Source organism: Typopeltis vanoorti, chromosome 14 (genome assembly GCF_054136105.1).
Source record: "Typopeltis vanoorti isolate ZY-2024b chromosome 14, IOZ_Tvanoo_1.0, whole genome shotgun sequence".
In the NCBI taxonomy this organism is placed as follows: Eukaryota; Metazoa; Arthropoda; class Arachnida; order Uropygi; family Thelyphonidae; genus Typopeltis; species Typopeltis vanoorti.
The window spans coordinates 86,829,172-86,848,712 of record NC_143562.1 but is presented as its reverse complement, the minus strand read 5'-3'; the positions used below and the strand labels follow the sequence as shown (position 1 = coordinate 86,848,712).

Here is a 19,541-nt window from a genome sequence, read left to right as displayed (position 1 = left end):
GATTATGAATCTAGTAAAATGTTGGACTTACATGCAGTGTTTTTTGTGGGATGATTTGTAGTACAGAAATAGTAATCTAACCATGGAAAAGAGGTGTAGAAATACTGGAAGTCATTCCACTTGAATCATTATAGTGACATAAGGAGGGTTCAAGATTGAGATTGGCTGAGAAGAGATTGATCTGAAGAAATGAAAATGTGGATAAGATTGTCAGAACTGCCAAGAGGAGAGCAGACATCTACGGTGTATTTGGAGGAAAAGCTGGTTAATAAAATGTCCAATGTTGGGTGAATGATGAGGATTTTTTCTGGTATTCTGGTTGGTAGGTTAATATTTGCATTTGATTTGAATTATTATCAAATGATTTGGTTTTTTTCTGGGTTGATCTGCAAAGCATTGTGAACATTCAAGTCTTCTAGAAAGATGATCTCATAATTTGGATAATTAGACTATATAAAGCCTCCGTAGCTCAGTCAGTGTAGACGAAGCCCTTTGGTCGGAAAGACCTGGGCTCGATTCCCGTCAGGGACGTGAGGAACCTTTTAAGATGAGTTAGCCGGTCTCATACGGAGATAGGGTTTTTTTTCACTCAGAAACTTGGGTTTTTTGCAATCCCCCAGAACAGGCAAACCGGTCCCGTGAACACACACGGATTACAGTCATGAATACGTCCCTGCAATATGCTGGTCCTGAGCCCGGATAAAAATTGGGGTGGGGGGGGGGAAGCACTGGTGAACTACCCTGTAAAAATCTCACCAGGAGTACTTTGTGGGCAATGCCACCTACAAAGTCACCTACGGTCGGAAAAACGACTGAAATGGAAAATCAGATCAGATCAGACTATATAAAATCAATCTTTTAGAGATAAGTAATCAAAGAGAACAGCATAGTTCTCTGACTTCCAGATGACTTCCTACCATACCAGCTTTACTAATACTGTTATCTATTTCCCATATTCAATTTGCTATCTTCACTAAAATTTGTGCCTAAATAGCTGAAATGTTTTATTTATTCCATATGTTCACTGTTCAGGATACAGTTGATGTTATCAATGTTTCTGCTTATTTTCATTGTCTGTGATTTTTTTATTGCTCATTTTCACACCAAATTTATTACAGCAGTTATTTGTTTAGTCAGGGAATGTTACAGAGTTGTACTGGATTTATTTAGAATTATATACATCATCTGCATAAGGTAAAGAGCTAAGATTAACATCACCAATGTTGATATCAGATTTAAAATGTGCACCCTTATTGCACACCTAATTTAACATCAAACCATCTTCCTGTACTTCTTCAATTCTAACTGCTGACTTACAAGTTAAATAGAGACTGTATTGTTGTATATAACATCCTGTTTACATCATATAACTTCTTTAGCATTTTGTAGAACTTTCTCTTGGCAATTTGTCATATGCTTTTATCAGATCAACAAAACTTAAAAATCCTATATTCCCAATATTTCTCAATTGGTCTTGAAGTTAAAATCTGATTCTGACAACCTCTATTTGGCCTGAATCCAGCCTATTCTTCCCAATCTTCCCTTCCACATTTTTTCTTAGCTGTTTCTGAAGTATGCTTGCATAAATCTTACCAGGAACACTTAGTAAGGAAATACCTCTGTAAATAGATGGGTTCTATGAGAGCTCTACTCCAATCATCTGGAATTTGATCCTCTGACTAGGCTTTCTGAATTATGCACTGCAGCCACTTTTAAACCTTTATACCTCCATATTTGAGTATTTCTGGTCGAATTTCATCTACTCCAGCTGCCTGTCCACATTTCAGGTTTTTGATGACTTTTTCTACTTCAAGCATGGTTACGTACTCCTGCCTGCATTCCTATTGGGAGTTTTCTACCACTATGCTGACACTGCTTGTTTCATTTAGCAGTCTTTCAAAGTATTTACTTCAGACATATAGAATGTCTTTATCTTCACTTTTCATCTCATCTTTATCATCTCTGATTCCTTTTATAGTACTCTTTCTTCCATCTGTAAGCCTTTTCAATAGCCTTCAGAATATTTTGCCATTTTCCTGATTCCTACATTTCTTCCTTTATTTTCTATGTTCTTACTGAAGTCTTCCCATAACTTTTGTTCAATTAGTTTTACACAGTGCTTCACTTTCTTACATTTTTCTCTGTATTCCCTAAGAGCACAAGCTGACTTACTGGCAGGAACTTTCAATACGCTTTCTTCTTTTCCTTGACTACCTCTTTAACTTCCTGAGTCCACCATTTAGTTCTAATTTTTCTCTCCTTACAATCTTGCCAGATGCCTCTGTGAATGAATCAATGTTGTTTTCAGGATTTGCCACTGAATCTGCATGTTTGGTTCTTGTTTTTAAACTCTTTTATTTTTTCTTGTATGATGTTTGTATTTAAGTCTATTGTTCTCCTCTGTGAGGTGCTCAGTTTTGATTCATTTTAAAATTTTTTTATACACTCTTCTTTCGATATCAAATTCAATTTTATCCTACTCAAAACTAAATAGTGATCACTTCCTATTTCAAATATCCTAATGTATGCTCTTGTGTCCTGAAGGACACAAGAGTATACCTCCAGTGGGAAAACATTGCTATCAGTTATAACATAGGCAATGAGACTTTGTTTATTTCTTGCATCTTCTCTCCATGTGAATTTGTGCACATTTTTATGTTGAAACATGGTGTTAGTAATAACTAATCCCTTTATTGAACAAAAGTCCAGCAGGCATTTACCATTATTATTAAAATTTTCTTCAAATTTTTCCCAAACATTTCTGTCTTTTAATCATTTCCTACTCTTCTGTTTAGATTTTCAACAAGGATCAACTTTTCCTTTTTCATTATGTCAGCTGCTTTCTCTAATTCCTCAAAAAATTCTTTCATTTCTTCCTTAATAGAACTTTCTGTGAGACCATAAACACAAATAAATCTCATTGTCCAGTTCCCCATTTCGATATTTGCCCACATCAGTCTACATGATATTGCCTGCCATTCAAAAATATCCTCATATTTAGTGTTGAATACTCTAGCCACTCCCTCTTTTCCCTGTTGTTATTGCTTGAATATAACATTTTGTATTTGTTGCTTAAAAAGACCTCACCAGTTTTTGTCTTCTTCGTTTCATTCATGTCTATTATGTCAATCTGGTACTTGTCCAATTCTTCTGCTAGTTCCATTTCTTTCCATTGATTCTTCTCATATTGATACCAATCTTGAACTCTGGTGATGTTGAGTTCAGATGTGTTCTGGGAAAAAATCCAAGAACACATCGATGGCAACCTTGTTTAACCAGGCAATCCCCAGCTGTCAAGAAAATTTGTCATGTTGTACCATCATTTCAAATTGTGATTTAACCCAATAAAAATACAATTTGGTTGGGTAAATCCCAAATTTCCAGCCCATCCTCATTCGTTCAGTATCCAGGTAGATACCTAATAGGGTACACCATGAGAAAGTGAGGATTGGCATTATGTCAGAAGCCTTCGTTGCTTCTCCCCCATTCCTTAAAAGGCTATGTGTAGGCTTCTTCCAAGTTATATATTGTAGCTTTCAGCCATAAGATCCCCCAAGAACGAAGTTATGGAGAAATTTTCAAAAATAGTCATGTTTATAGTCTTTTTTGTTCAGCTTTCTTTAAATGATGTCCCAAAATTGAATTAAATTAAATTAAACTCAGATGTTCATCCACTGATTTCTGTGTATTGTAGAGGGCACAATCACTGTTAGATTTGACCTGCTGGAACAAACATAATCCCAGCCATGCTAGCAAGATGCTGCACATGCAAATCCCACTTGAGAATCCCAGCCAAACTAATTGTTTTATACTCTTCCATATTTTTATTTAAAAAAAAAACATTGTGTATCTTGTTATGTTCATTGCTCTTTCCTTACAAAGCGTTTGAGAAACACTTTGTAAGGAAAACTGTAACATAATGCAGAACTGATGTAGTCAGAATGAAAGAAGAGGAGTACTAGTAGTTAACACTTGGCACTGTAATTGCAGCTGATCAACATCTGTCGCTCGTGTTATTATAAGTTTAGAAGAAGGTGATGGCATAAGATGCCAGTTCAGTGGAACACTGCCCATGAAAGAGAAAAAATAAAAGGCACTGACTAATTATTAAATAGCCATTGGAATAAGTTGGAGAGAGGCATCAGCTAGTTGAAATACTTTCTTCTGAATGGTATCAAGAATTTTTGTGAATATTTTTGATTCACCATCCCACATGTAAAGAACAATATTGTCATAATCCAGTTAGAGTTGAGACCTATGACTGTATTACTAGTAACAGTATTTCATGTAGTAGTGAGTTTGAAGCCATCTGGCATGAGGTGGAATCTAACAAGATCAAATACATAGTGAGATATTATTATAGACCTGGTGGATTGGTTGCTAGTGATGAAGAAATGCATCACCAAATAAAGACAATAGGTGCAAAAAGAGTAATCATTATGGGAGACTTTAATTATCTGAATATTGATTGAGTAGCAGTAAAATATCATGAGAAGAGTCCGTGCGGTTAGCCTAGTGGCTATGCTCTTCACAACCATATGCCTGGGGAAGGAATGTCCTAGGTTCGATTCCTATCGACGATGCGAGGAGCTTATGGATCTTCCTCAGACATAGCCAAGTTAGCCAGTCTTGGTTGCAGACAGCAGGGTTTTTTCCCACCAGTTTATCTAGGGTTTTTCAACCCGCAAGCAGGCAAACTGGTCCAGTGAGCGCACGCAGATTACAGTCAAGAATACTGACCTAGCCATAGGTCTGATTTGTCAGCTATGCCGGTTCCGGAGCCCAGATAAAATTTGGGGGGGACTGAGATGGTGCCATACCTCCCCTGTAAAGGGGACTCACGGCCGTGTATCATCATACGATTATTATTCTTATCATGAGAAGAATGAAACTGATTTATTGAGCTGTTGCAAGACAACTTCCTCAAGTAGCATGTGTCAGAAAGAACTATAGGTCAAAGAGTGTTAAATTTGATTATACTGTCAGAGGGTGTTTTAGTTAAAGAAATAACTATTCTGCTTTCGGTTGGTGACAGTGATCATGCAGTATTCACTTGGAAAGTGGCTAAGTTTATGAATGTTCCATTTAGAAAAGGTTACATGCTAAACTGCAAAGCAGGAAATTATTACCAACAGAGTAGTTTGCTAGATTCTGAGCAAAGAATGTTTCCCATTTAAATGATGCCATATCAGAAATAAAGTAGGAGTCAAATGGTTGTGTAATCTTATCAATCAAGAGATTCGTAAGAAAAGGATGACGTGGACGGAATGTGCATAAAGATTATGTCCGTTGTGAAAATTATAAGCAGCAAGCCAGAAGAGTCGCATCTGTTATACAGAAAGCAAACTATGAGTATGAAAAGAAACTGGCTCTGGAAGCTAAAGATAACCACAAAGAATTCTATCAATATGCTGCAAGTAAAAGAAAGAATATGAAAAAATAACTCTACTGAATGCAGATGGTGTGAGGGTGACAGATGCAGAAGAGCTTATTCAACTAATGAGTGCTCATTTTGCTAAAAGCTTCACTGCTACCTCTTCACTGGATGAAGAAACTCAGGTGAATGAGGGGGGGGTGAATTAGAGCTGTTGCACAAACTGCAGTTACAGACTGATGGGATATCAGCACAGGTGCTATAAGAGTGTTCAGCTGAACTGGCTAGTCCTTTAGAAAGGCTATATAATTTGAGTCGCAGAACAAGAAAGATTCTGCAGGAATGGAAAGAATGTGTGGTAATCCCATTGCACAAGGGTGGTGCAAAGATCAATGTATTCAACTATCAACTAATCAGTATCTCAGAAATGGTGAAGAATTTGAAAAAGTTGGTTAGGGTACGCATTCAGAAATGGGTTGACAGAGATTCTCTACTTTGCAATGAACAGCATGGATTTACTAAGGGAAGGTCATGTTTTAACAACCTGCTCACATTCTATAATAATGTTACCATTGAGCTAGACAAGAGGAATGGATATACCATGATGCTTTTGGATTTTACTAAACACTTTTGACAAAATACAGCATGGAAGTCTCTTGCATGAATTGGAGAATATGGGCTTGGATTATAAAATATTATCATGGATAAGGGGGGGGGGAAATAGTTCCATTGCATACAGGAGGCTTTAAGACTGCTGTTGCAAATTACCGACTGATAAGCATATATATCAGGAGTCGTTGTCAAGGTTTTGGAGAAAGTAGTCGAGCAAAATACAGGAATGGATAGATGAAAATGGGATACTGTATGGGAGCAGCATGGTTTTGTTCTGTAGTTTACTGATTAGAATTCCATGTGGTATCCTGTCAAAGGCCTTAGCAAAGTCCAGCAGCACTGTAAACCCATTACCCTTATCCAGTTCAGCCATCACCATATTATAAAACGTGAGCAAGTTACTGAGGCATGATCTGGATAAGGGTAATGGGTTTACAGTGATACTGCTGGACTTTGCTAAGGCCTTTGACAGGATACCACATGGAATTCTAATCAGTAAACTACAGCACATGGGGACGGTTGGTGAGATGGATAGAAGGGTAGTTTATTCAGGAGTAGAGTCCAAAAGAAGCCTGTGACTAGTGGTGTGCTGCAGGGTTCTGTTCTTGGACTACTGCTATTTAATTTGTTCATTAACGATATGGGAAAGGATCTGAGAGGAACTATTCATTTATTTGCTGATGATGCAAAGTTGGGTAGAGCAATAGCGAATGCACATGATGTCAAAATTTTGCAGGTGATTTGGATAGATTGGAAGACTGGGCTAAGAAGAATGGATGTCAGTTTAATGTAACAAAGTGCATTTTGGGGTGAAAAGATTATCACAGTATACCACATCGATGGAACTGTACTCCAGAGATAGGTGGCGCCAGCGAATAATCAACGTTAAATTTGTGCTCCCGCATTTTATCGTAACTGCAAATGTTTTTTGTACAAAATAAGCAGCAAACGGAAAAGTAACAGAAGGTACTAAGCATCTGACTACTACAGTACAACTCGTAAGTACCCATAGTCCATTAAATTTGCTATATTTTACAACTAAAAAATAGCCACGTGAAAGCGCTATGCCTACAGAAGACTACCTTGAGTCCCGTCAGTGTAGCGTCGCCGATCACCAACAAACCGAATGACATTAGAAAGTGCTGCAGCTGTGAAACAGAAGTCAAAGAAGGAAAAAAAGGTATATTGTGTGATTTCTGCTGCAACTGGATACATATTTCTTGCGCAAAAATAAATGAATCGGCGCACAAGCCTTTCACCGATCTAAACCAGCCATACTTCTGTATGATGTGCCTCTCTTCCGTAAAACAGATACTAAACCTAGACAAAAGAGTCACAAACCTCGAGCAGCAGCAGCTTAATATCATGATTGATACCTTCTCCTCCAAAATCAGAAAGTTGGAAACTAAGCTCGAGACGCTCAACGATCAGCGCTCATGCCTGCTTACAAACTTCGTGAACTAATCACATCATTGGTACATGAGTCACTCGAGGTCGAAAATAGGAAACTCAATGCTGTTATCCTGAACTTTCCGACAGAAAACGGTAAATCCCTAAAAGAAGACATCGGCAAACTTGCAGGAGAATGCAATTTCAATCCCAGAAACATTGTCAAATGCCATCGTATCGGACCCATGAACAGAAGAAAGGACGGAACGAACTATCCACGTCTCGTGAAAGTGACCTGCGACTCACCAATAAACACACCAAATTTATAACAGCAATAAACAACAAGCTAAAGGACACTTTCCCTCATTCACTCATACGTGCTCGACCTGGTTTAACCTTTTCCCAGAGAGAACAAAGACACCAACTCCGAAAACAGCCAGAAGAAAAACACCAAAATGGAGACAACAGTTGGGTAATAGACTACAAATAATCCAAACTAGTACAAAAACCAAGTGACATCAGTAGCCACCAAGAACATTAGCATGCAAGTTTCCTATGCAAAATGCATAGGAAACGTGCAGGACCCTTGGGGTCAAATCCATGCCTCACAGAACCTTGCATATCCACTTCACCAACATCCGTAGCCTCAACTCTAACCTCAACAGCATCCACAACCACCTGCAATACACCAAACCCCACCTACTCTTTTTAACCAAAACTCAAATCTCAACCTTCCTAACTATATTATATACACTATTTAACTCCTTTCGATCCAAGGGTGGCGTCTGTGCATATATCCGCTCTGACATACCCTGCCATAGAATAACTAGCTTGGAATCGCCCGACTTCGACCTTCTTTGGCTGAAGATATCCCTCTTGCACTCAGTCAAATTCATCTGCTGTCTCTATCACTCTCCTAACACCACCAATCACTCAGAGCTCTTTCATTTCCTCTCCTTAAAAGTTGATTTTCTCCAGTCCCACTCCCCAAGCAGCAAAATCATCCTCCTGGGCGATTTCAACATCCATAACACCAATTGGCTTTCCTCTTCTAGTCATACAGATCCTGCAGGCAGAGATGCTGAAACATTTGCAGTCACTAATGACATCATGTAAATTGTTCAAAAACCGACCAGAATACCAGACAACCCAAACCACTCTCCAAATACCCTAGATCTCTTCCTTACTAATGACCCCCTCCAAATATGCAGTGAATGTAGTAAGCCCCCTGGGTAATTCTGACCACAACTTGGTGCTTATCTCCTCTCCCGTGCAACAGTGCCTACACAGTTACTCCCACACAAGAGTAGTTTGGCATTATAATAGTGCCAAATGGGACACCCTCCGAGACTATTGTTTCCGGTCTTCCAGTCCAGACATATGCACCGAACGCATCACCAAAGTGATCCTCGCTGGCATGAAAGCATATATTCCCCACACTATTCAGACCTGCTGTCCCCTAACTAAACCCTGGTTCTCCAAAAAATGTGCCAAGGCTGTACAAATGAAAAATCAGGCATACCACAACTGGCTCAAATCGAGAACCCCATCCTCATTCAATGCCTATGCGGAAGCCCGAAACAAATGCAAGAAAACTATCAATACTTCCAAAACAGATTTTGAATGGGCAAAAAGCAGGAAGCTTGCAGCCATGCCTTTTGGTCCCTTGCCAAGGCAATTGGCAGTAACTAACTTTTATCCTACACTATTCCCACCTCTATCATACCCAGATGGCTCATTTGCAACATCACCCATAGAAAAAGCTAACCTCCTGGCATCACACTTTGCCTCCAATGCACACATAACTGACAATGGCAAATGCCCTCCAGTCATTCCAACTGCCCAACATACAATGCCCCCTATATCCTTTTGCCAAAAAGATATCACAAACCTGCTCTCTAAATTAGACACAAAAAAGTCTCCTGGCCCAGACTGATTCCTCCAATTATTCTGAAGGTCTGTGCATCTGAACTGACTCCTTTCCTATGTCACCTGTACACACACTCTTACTCCACTGGTATATATCCCAAAACCTGGAAACTGGCCTATATTCAACCCATTCCTAAAAAGGGTGACAAATCACTGCCACTACCGTCCTATCTCACTCACTTCAGTCCTATCTAAAGTAATGGAGAAAATCATCGACTCTCAAATCCTAATCTACCTTGAAGGTACCCGGCTATTAAGCGACCACCAGTACGGATTCTGCCAAAGCCGTTCAACAGGAGATCTACCTTCATACATCACCCATCACTGGACAAGCGCTATGGAGAAATTCGGCGAATCCCAAGTAGTTGCACTTGATATCTCCGAACCCTTTGACCGAGTCTGGCACAAAGGCTTACAAAGCAAACGCCCATCATTTAGACTGCCTCAGGACGTCTGCAGATGGATTGCCAGCTTCCTGTTTGGACACACACTATGTGTGATGGTAGACGGCTCCCTATCCTCTCACCATCCAACTAATGCCAGGGTCTCTCAAGGCTCAGTTCTCTCACTGATCTTCTTCCTTCTATATATCAGTGACCTACTTCAGTTGACCTGTAACCCAATACATAGTTTTGCAAATGACAGCACACTACATTCCTCCCTTTCATTTGACAAACCCTACTCCTACACAATTCACTTCAACCCACAGAACATCAACCACCACTGCCCTTAATTCTGACCTCCAAGCCATCCTCCAATGGGGCTCAGACAACCTCGTCAACATCAACGCTAGTAAAACCCAGTTCTGTCTTATTTCTCACAAAAAAGAACCATTTTCCCTCCCAGCATTGTTTTCAATAACACTCAAATTCACAGACAAGACGAATTTTCTCTTCTTGGAATTACCTTGACATCAAGCCTCTCCTGACATAAATACATCACAACCATTGCATCCTCAGCTTCCGAAAAACTAGGTTTTCTCTTTTGCTCAAGATGCTGCTTCACCTCTGAACAGCTGTTAACACTATACAAGTCACAAATCTGCCCTGCTCTCACATCTGGAGTGGGGCTCCAAAAAGCTCCCTCAAAATGCTTGACTCGATACAGAGGAGAGCAATTAGACTAATAAATGACCCATCCCTCACCAACTCGCTCCCCCCACTTTCACATAGATGCTTGGTCTCTGCAGTCTGTATATTCTATAAATACTTTAATGGGAAAGGATTATCTGAAACAGCATCAATAATTCCTCCACCCTGTACCAAGCCCATTGGAACACGTACAGCTGCCACCCAACATCCTTTTACAGTACACCTCGAAACCCACAGAACAAGTTTCTTCTCCTCCTCATTCATCCCTGCTACTGCAGTACTGTGGAACAGTCTTCTCCCTGACGTATTTCCCAAGGAATACAATATACAGGCGTTCGAATCAAATGTAAACAAGTTTCTCCTTTCACAACCCATCATCCATATATGGTACTAACGTACTATAGGTTGACCAGTCAACCTCTCGTATATGGGCCCAACATATAAAAAAAAAAAAAAAAACTCCAGGAGGTTGACGTACCAGAGATTTGGGGGTGTTGGTGGATAGGGAGTTGAAGTTTAGGGGAAACATAGCAAAAGTGGCTAAATCAGCTCATTAGAACACTTGGTTACTGAAGAATACTTTGATGAGCAGAGATAAGCAAATTATTGTTCCTCTTTATTGAGCCTTGATAAGATCCCCCTCTTGACTACTGTGCCCAGATCTGGGCACCAGGGTCTCTTTTTGATTGGGAGGAGGTAGAGAGGATCCAGTGGCGAGTGACCAAGATGATAGCTGGTCTATGGAATGAACCTTACAAGAACAGGTTGAAGATCTGTGGGTTACAGAAATTAGTTGATAGACAGAAAAGGGATGATATTATTGAGACATTCAAATTACTGAAGGGTTTTTACAAGATTAATTCAGAGGAAATTTTTCAGAACAGGTCTGGTGGTGGGTGAACTATGAGAAACCATGAAAACTGGGCAAGAGTGTAGGTAGCGAGGGTGTTAGAACTAGGTTTTTTACTTGGAGAGTGGTGAATGAGTGAAATAAGCTGCTGGAGTTTGTTGTGTGGGTGCCATGACCGTAAATGAGTTCAAAGCAAAATATGGTAGATACTGTGCGAATGCTGAATAGTTGTTCTTGACATGATGTTTAGGGCCATCAGGCTAAGATTCCTTGGGGTTGCCCATAATAATAATAATAATAAGAGGATGGTTGGCTGATAGATATCAAAATGTGGTATATGGGGCAAGAGATATGAGTCTACAAGATTTAAGGTAACCAGTTGTGTACCACAAGGATTAGGCCTTGGTCGACTGTTATTCAATCTGTACATTAATGACATTGGAAAGATGATATATTGCTATTAGCTAATGATGAAAAGATAGGTTGGGTAATCAGGAAAGTGGCTGATATGCAGTACATGCAGAATGATTTGAATAGGCTGGAATTGTTGGTATGTGAAAATGGTTGTCATTTCAGTGTTAGTAAATGTAAAGTAATGCACTCTGGTGTGATGAGATATTTAATGTTGTATTATATTGGTGGGATTATGCTAGAAGAAACTGATTAGGCTAGGGATGTTGAAGTGTTAATAGACAGGAAGTTGAAGTTTGGGGGTCATGTAGCAAAGATTGCAAATACAACTCAAAAGATAATTGCAATGCTGAAACGAACTTTGACATGTAAAGATAAGGATATTGTTTTTTCCTCTTTACAAGACTTTGATAAGACCTCTCTTGGACTACATGCTTATGGTTTCTGTTGCAGTTCCATACATTGAAAAGAGAGAGAGAGAGAGTGCAAAGGAAAGTGTTAAAAATGATATTCAGGATTGTGGAATACTCATTATGAAGACAGATTGAGAATTTGCAGACTGCAGACACTAGCAAAGAGGAAAAAGTGTGATTATATGGTTGAGACTTTCAGACTTCTGAAAGAGTCATGCAAGATTTAATTTAATTGATGGAATTTTTCATTTTAAGAAGAGTGGGGAAAGGATCCTTGGGAGCTGAGGATTAATGCTGCTAAGATGAGATTGTGATCTAGATTTTTCTCTGTCATAGATTGGTGCATGATTGGAATGGATTGCTGTGTGTGTGCGCGCACGCGTGCACACACAAGTAGTGTGAATGAATTTAAGAACAAAGTATGATAGCTGGTGCGTTTAGTATGTGTTCTCCCTTGATGAATTCCTGACTCCCCGGAGGTCTCTTAATAATAATATTGGGCTGATTGGCTTTGTCACAGAATTAGCAACAGCCAGATGAAAAATGGACACCACCCCTTGTTTCGAGACTGAAGAAGCCATGGACGATGATGTGTTTGGGTCAGAAAAGATCGGAGTTAGATGTCAGCCTACAAGGAGGGATCTAATTTTTGCCTGAACTGGATGTTATCCAAGGCAGTGAAGGTGAGTTGATATCTCCTTTGTAGGCTGACATTTATCTCCAGTCTTTTCTGGCACAAACAAATCATTGTCTTTGTTTCAGTCTTGAAACAAGAGGTGGTGTCCATTTTTCAAACTTAGGACATTTTTCACCTGGCTGCTGCTAATTCTGTGACAGAGCCAATCAGCCCAATATTATTATTATTAAGAGAGATCTCCAAGGAGTCGGGGATTCATCAAGGGTGATCGCATACTAAACACACCAGCTGTCATACTTATTCTTGAATTCATTCACACTGCTTGCACACACACATACATTCAATGGCAATCCATTCCAATCATGCTCCCTTCTTAGCGGCAGTCATTCTCAGCTTCCAAGGATCCTTTCCCCACGCTCCATAAAATGAAAAATTCCACCAATTAAATTAAATTAAATTCTGTATGACCCTTTCAGAAATCTAAGTCTTAATCATATCACTCCTTTTTGCTAGTCTGCAGTCTACAAATTCTCAATCTGTCTTCATAATCAGTATTCCACAATCTGATATCATTTTTAACTTTCATTTGCATTTTCTCTCTCTCTCTCTCTCTCTCTCTCTCTCTCTCTCTCTCTCTCTCTCTCTCTCTCTCTCCAGTGTATGGAATCACAACAGAAACCATGAAGCCAAACCTGTCCATGTAGTCCAAGTGAGGGCTTATCAAGGCTTTGTGAAGAGGCAAAATGACATCCTTATCTTTACATGTCCAAGTTTTTTTTAAATTTTATTTTGTTTTTTAAGAGAAGACAACTATGTTTTGATAGCATTGAAAGTGACTAGTTGAAAATGGTATGAAGAACTATGTTTAAAATAATGGTTGCAGCAGATCTTGTAGCTTGGGATGTTTGAGCACTGCAAGATTTGTGAAGTGAATAGGAGTGGTGTGTACTGTCATCAGAAAACTAAAGATAGGATTTGGTATCAGTATATAGTATCCCTGGGATGCATTTTCTAAAGAGGGAAAGCCATCTGCTGCAGCATGTAGTAAACAACTCGACCGAAATTAAATTGAATATTAAATCTGTTCAAAAACAGACCAAACTTTTTAAATAGCATGCCAAATGGCACGGAGAATGTGCTGCGTTCTACTGTGAGCATTAGTCGTCAAGTTACATCCGCTGAATTGAGTGCGTGCACAAGATGTTTATTGGATTAGTGACAGTGACAACGAAAGAGCTTGAAAAACAACATGTGGGTGTGAAAGTTTACTGCAAACTTGGTAAAAAATTTTATAGACATATTTCAATTGCTTAACCAAGCATATGGGAAGGACTGTATGATGAGTAAGTTAACGATCAAGGTGATGTTGGTTGTGTTTTTTGATTGGAAAGGCATTGTCCATTATGAATTTGTACCACGTGGTCAGATGGTAAACAAAGAGTTGTACCAGGAGTTTTTGCATATTTGAGGGATGCTGTGTGCAGGAAGAGGCCTGAATTGTGGGAAAACCAGTCTTAAATGTCTCATGCACCACTCCTCATCTGCAGTTATATGGCAAAACATCAGACATCTGTTGTGTCCCATCCACCTTTTCTCTGACTTTTGCCCCAGCAGACTTTTTCCTCTTTCCCAAACTTAAAACCACTTTGAAAGGACATAGTTTCCAAACCATAGAGGAGATTCAGGAAAATCTGATAAGAGAACTGCATGCCATCACAGAAGGTGCATTCCACCAATGGAAGGAAACCTGAATTGTGGGAAAACCAGTCTTGGATGTCTCATGCATCACTTCTCATCTGCAGTTATATGGCAAAACATCAGACATCTGTTGTGCCCCATCCACCCTATTCTCCGGCTTTAGACTTTTTTCTCTTTCCCAAAAACCACTTTGAAAGGACATTGTTTCCAAACCATAAAGGAGATTCAGGAAAATGCAATAAAAGAACTGCATGTCATCATGGAAAGTACGTTCCAGGAAGCATTCCAACAATAGAAGGAAAGATTGGGAATGGTGTATCAATAGAAAGGGAGGGGTACTACTTTGAAGGGGGATAGTGCTTAAAATGTTGTAAAATGAGCAATGAAGTCTTGATTGCAAAAGTTAATTTTTTTTTGAACATGCCTTGTATACCATAGGGTTTCAGTTCCCTAGCAGCCTGCCATTCCATGGTAATCAAACTGTGAAAATGCAAAGTGCTTTAGTAGGTTTCTCCAAACCTTTCCATGGCTAATGTAAATAAGGAAATCTGCTATGTATCTTGATTGGCAGAATCCATACCAGTTTTCATTGATAAGCATGTGAGCTTCCAAGTGATGTAGAAGTTGACTATTAATTGATGTCTCAGTTGTTAGAAAGAACTGATATCAACACAGTAACAGTTGATAGACTTTTATGTGCTTTATTTTGAATATGTGATTATAGGCTCGCATCTGCTTTAAAGTAGATGACAGGTGAGTTTGAGAGGATATAAAGATGATTTAGAATTGGAAGCAGTTTCCAGGGCACAATTTTCAGTAACTGGGAGAACTACAATCAGGTCATAGAAAAAGTCCACTCTTATCATGACAAGAATCAAACTCTGGCCTTTTTCCATTCAGAGGGCTCATTTTCTTTTGTTCTTCCAACTGCACTAGGTGATACAGTTGGAAGAACTAAATGATCACTACTAATATCAGAATATTAGACTAATGATTCACAAGTACCACTCTTGTGGCTGAAAAAATCATACAGTGTACTTTGTGTCATTAAGATGTGCTGCAAGCTGTAAATGAGAAATGTTTTTGTGGTTGGTTGAAGAGTTAATTAAACAGCAGAGATATGCATCAAGAGGAGATTACTCTCATATGTCAACCCAGAGAGGATACCAAGTCTCCTTATCATATCGTTGCCATGTCCCATACATGCTGCACCACTCAGACTGCTTTCAAGCATAATAAGTAGGTGCCAGCTGATGGGGGAAGCCTTTAGATGTGTTGGCAACATGTTTGGTCCCATATATTATCTAGTAGTCAGCCTGAAGACCTGCCTTGCTGCTGTAGAGAGTTGGTTGGCATTAGCTGAAGAATCCAAGGCTGGGAGGCTGTTGTTCTTTATTTGTATATGTTCTTGTGCTAATTTCCAGAGTGAAAAATCAAAATTTCCAGAAGGAACTTAGATTTTTTTTTCATTCTTGAAGGATAAAGCAGCAACATAGTGCATATAAAAAGAAAAGGGAGAGGAGTCTGCTCTGGGGGCTAAACATAGAATCAGTTGGTGTCTCTTCAGTAAACAGTGTGATGGAGTTGCACTCAACGAAGACAGGCATTTACCTCAAAGCTGATGTAGAATTGTTTTAATAAAAATTTGCACTACAAATAAAAATTAATTTAATGTGTATTAAATAAATCTGCATAATATGGATGAATGCACATATTAAACCAGATTACATTTTTCAAAACAGTGCTTTTTTTTTTGTAATGTTAACATATTTTAGAAAGTTACTGATGCAGTATAGTAAATATTATATAGTACTAAGCCTGCTTAAGTGTAAATATGTTATGACCTTGATTATTAACTAAGTAAAGAAATGCTCATCAGTACAGATATAGCTACCTCCAGTTATATTGTTCAGCAAATTACATTTTAGAAAGTTGTATATGCACTTTTCTGAAATTTGTGATGAATGAACTTTGTTTAATCCATGGTTAAATAACTCTGTTTTCCTAAGCACTGCCAGTTCATAAAATAAAACCACTTTGCTAAGCACTTCCTTTAATTGCACTTAAATTATGCATCTGTAAATAATTTCTTTTTTGAATTATAGAAGCACCTGTTTATCGGCCATCTCCACATCTTTTGAATATTTTGAAAAATGAAGATACTTATGAAAACAATACAAGTATTAGTAAGTAAATCATTTATTTATTTATTTTTTAAACAACTGAACAGTTTGAAAATTATATAATATGACTTTGAAATGCTGTAAACAAATTATTGTCAATGCTTTTATTCTGCAAGCTATAGTCATATCTTTTACTTACCACATATTTTAGTTATACTGTATAAGTCTGGCTGTATACTATCATAGGAATGAAAATTATATAGCACTGTTCATATCAACAGGAATTTGACATGGGCATAAACAACATTGAATTATGACTATTCTTATCCAGAATGGCATACCCCACAGCTGATGAACTGCAACCAAAGAGAGCAGAGGTTCATATTTTAAATTGTGTATGCATACCATGCATACACACACATACACAACAAAATATACAGTTGGATATTGCTATAGACCAGGGGATGGAAAAAGATGATGGAGATAGTATGCATTGGCAAATATACTCAACGAGTGGAGAACAGGTAATTATCATGGGGGATTTCAATTGTGGAAACATTGGTTGGAAGGAGGAGCAGACACATGGAAATGAATTTCATGCAGTTACTAAGGGATAATTACCTGAGACAGCATGTAATGGAATATACTAGGGATTCGAGAATGCTTGATTTAGTAACTGCATCTGAGAATTTGTCTATAACGAATATGACCATGTTGACCAATTTGTCTATAATGAAAATAACCATATGACATTGGTGAGAGTGATCATATTGTCTGTCTTGATCTGGGAGGTGGCCAAATGTGTGGAATTTTCAGTTAAGATGGGATGTATGTGGAATTAAAGGGCTAGTATGACAAGCTCAGGAGATTGCTTGGATCAGTGCCATGGCATGTAAAACTGCAAGGGTTGGATGTTGATAGTGGATGGGAAGGGGTAAAGAAGTGTTTGAGGGAGGTAATGGCAGTCTTCATACCTAGAGTCAGGAGAGTAAATCAAGTGGGAGTTAAATTGATGAATATCATCATTAAGCTGAAGCTGCAAAAAAAAGAAGCAGTTGTGGAGGGAATTTAAGGAGAAAAGTGACCTGCAGGCACATGAACAGTACAAGGCACTGGCCAGAAGAGTAACTATTGTAGTAATAAAGGCTAAAGAGAATCCCAAATTGTTCTTTTGATATGCTGCAAGTAAAAGAAAGAATGTATATGGCAAAATGATTTTAAGGAATGCCAATGGTAGGGAGGTAACTGAATCAGTCAAAATAGGAGAATTACTAAATGAACACTTCGCAAGAGTATATCATCCAGGTGGTGATAATGCAGGAACGAGATATATTAGAAACAAGAGCCACAGCTCATTCTAGAGCACATTTTTAGTGGTATTGTATCCATAAAAATTGAACAAAACACCAATGAGCTAATATACTCTTTATAGATGAGCAGTCATTTTAGTCTTTCCTCCAATTCTAGATGACACTGGTGTGAAAGTGGTACTGCTTACCATTGCGAGAATGTTCTTGAAAGGGATAGATACAGCTGTATTGGGATCATGGTGTGGGGAGGCATTATACTTAATCGACACTGAGCTACAAGTGCTGGAAAAAGGGACTATGGCTGGTATACGATATTGCAACAAAGTTCTTCGTCATCATTCTCGATTGTTCTTTGGTGCTGTAGGTGAAGAATTCATTTTTATGGATGACAATGCCACATCTCATCATACATGAGCAGTGGAGATACTTCTGGAGACTGAGGATATTAATCGAATTGAGTGGTCTACATGCTCCCCAGATCTCATCCACATAGAGATGCATTCCAGTAAACAAACAAGGCTTTATCCTTGCTCTGAAGAAGTAGTGGGCCAGTTTGTCTCAAGAATTTCTGAATCACTTGGTACTAAGCATGGTATGTCATTGTGAGAGCTGCTCAGGGTTGACATATTCCATACTGAAATCTCTCTCTCTCTCTCTGAATAGTTTTCTGTAAGTGCCATACATTAATTCCTTAATTATATCCTTAGGAAATTTGTAACATTTTGCTAAAAATGTATTGCAATTTAATTAGTAAAAAATTTATAACACATTTTTTCTGTAATATGATTTATTAGTATGCTGGCAATAAATTTATGTCCACATTTGGCTGTAGTCATGAAAACTTTTTCATATACAGGTAAAAATAGTTCGTCCTTAGATTTTGGGCATTAGTGTATTTATGTGCTTCTTGGATATTCAAAAAAGTTTGTATCCAATGCTGCTACTTCTTGTAATACTAGATGTAATTCTTTGTCAAATTCATAATATTTTTCCATTACCAAAGGATGAAAATATGATAGTTGTCAGTGAGGATGCTATGCTGATAGTCTAATATGTATACATTAATCATTTTTACAGTTCATTGTGTATACACAATGTGCCTGTTAAGTAATGAGGTTGATTTTTTACAGGACAGCCTTTTGAATAAAAGTAACAAACATGTTTATAGTTTTGACTGCTAGAATGTGTTGTGATCGCAAGTGCAATTTACGAGTTGGGTGACACAGCAGTTTTCGTGTGGTAACCATTGAAGTAAGATTGTGTAAGTGGAGCATGTCAGAAGTTATGTCATAGAGCAAAGAGCTGTGATAAAATTTTACTGTAAAGTAGAAAAAACTGCTACAGAAGTGCACCAAGACCTGATAAAAATTTACGGCGATGACCATTTGAACCGGGCACAGGTGTTCTGTTGGTTTTCAACTTGAAGCACTACCATTCAACTTATCTGTTAATGTCCCATGAACAGAACCCCTTGGCACTGCTACATATCTTCCTTTTTTTGGAACTTTGCTTCCTTTTCTCGATATAAAACTTGTTGATATCTTTCAGGGCAGCCAGTCAAACAGCAGTTTGACTGACTGACTGCCCAGTTTTCCAAGCAGCAGTTGAGCTGTGCACAGGTGTTCTGCTGGTTTCATTTAAAGAAGGGAAGGAATCCTTGGAGGATGAACCATAATACAATGGACATCCAGTTTCTGCACAGAC

At 38.5% G+C, this 19,541-nt stretch overlaps 1 protein-coding gene across 4 annotated transcripts in view; it reads left to right on the top strand.

Annotated features, from left to right (window-relative positions):
- Positions 1–19,541, top strand: part of LOC150099730 (alpha- and gamma-adaptin-binding protein p34) — a 203,010-nt gene that overhangs the window by 95,030 nt on the left and 88,439 nt on the right. For all 4 annotated transcript variants that reach the window (XR_016549330.1, XM_090403400.1, XM_090403399.1 and 1 more), the window contains exon 6: positions 16,510–16,590. Coding sequence is in view for 3 of the 4 variants with exons in the window: in XM_090403400.1 (XP_090259526.1) it covers positions 16,510–16,590 (81 nt within the window). In the remaining variant the exon portion in view is untranslated. The remainder of the gene's footprint in view (positions 1–16,509; positions 16,591–19,541) is intronic.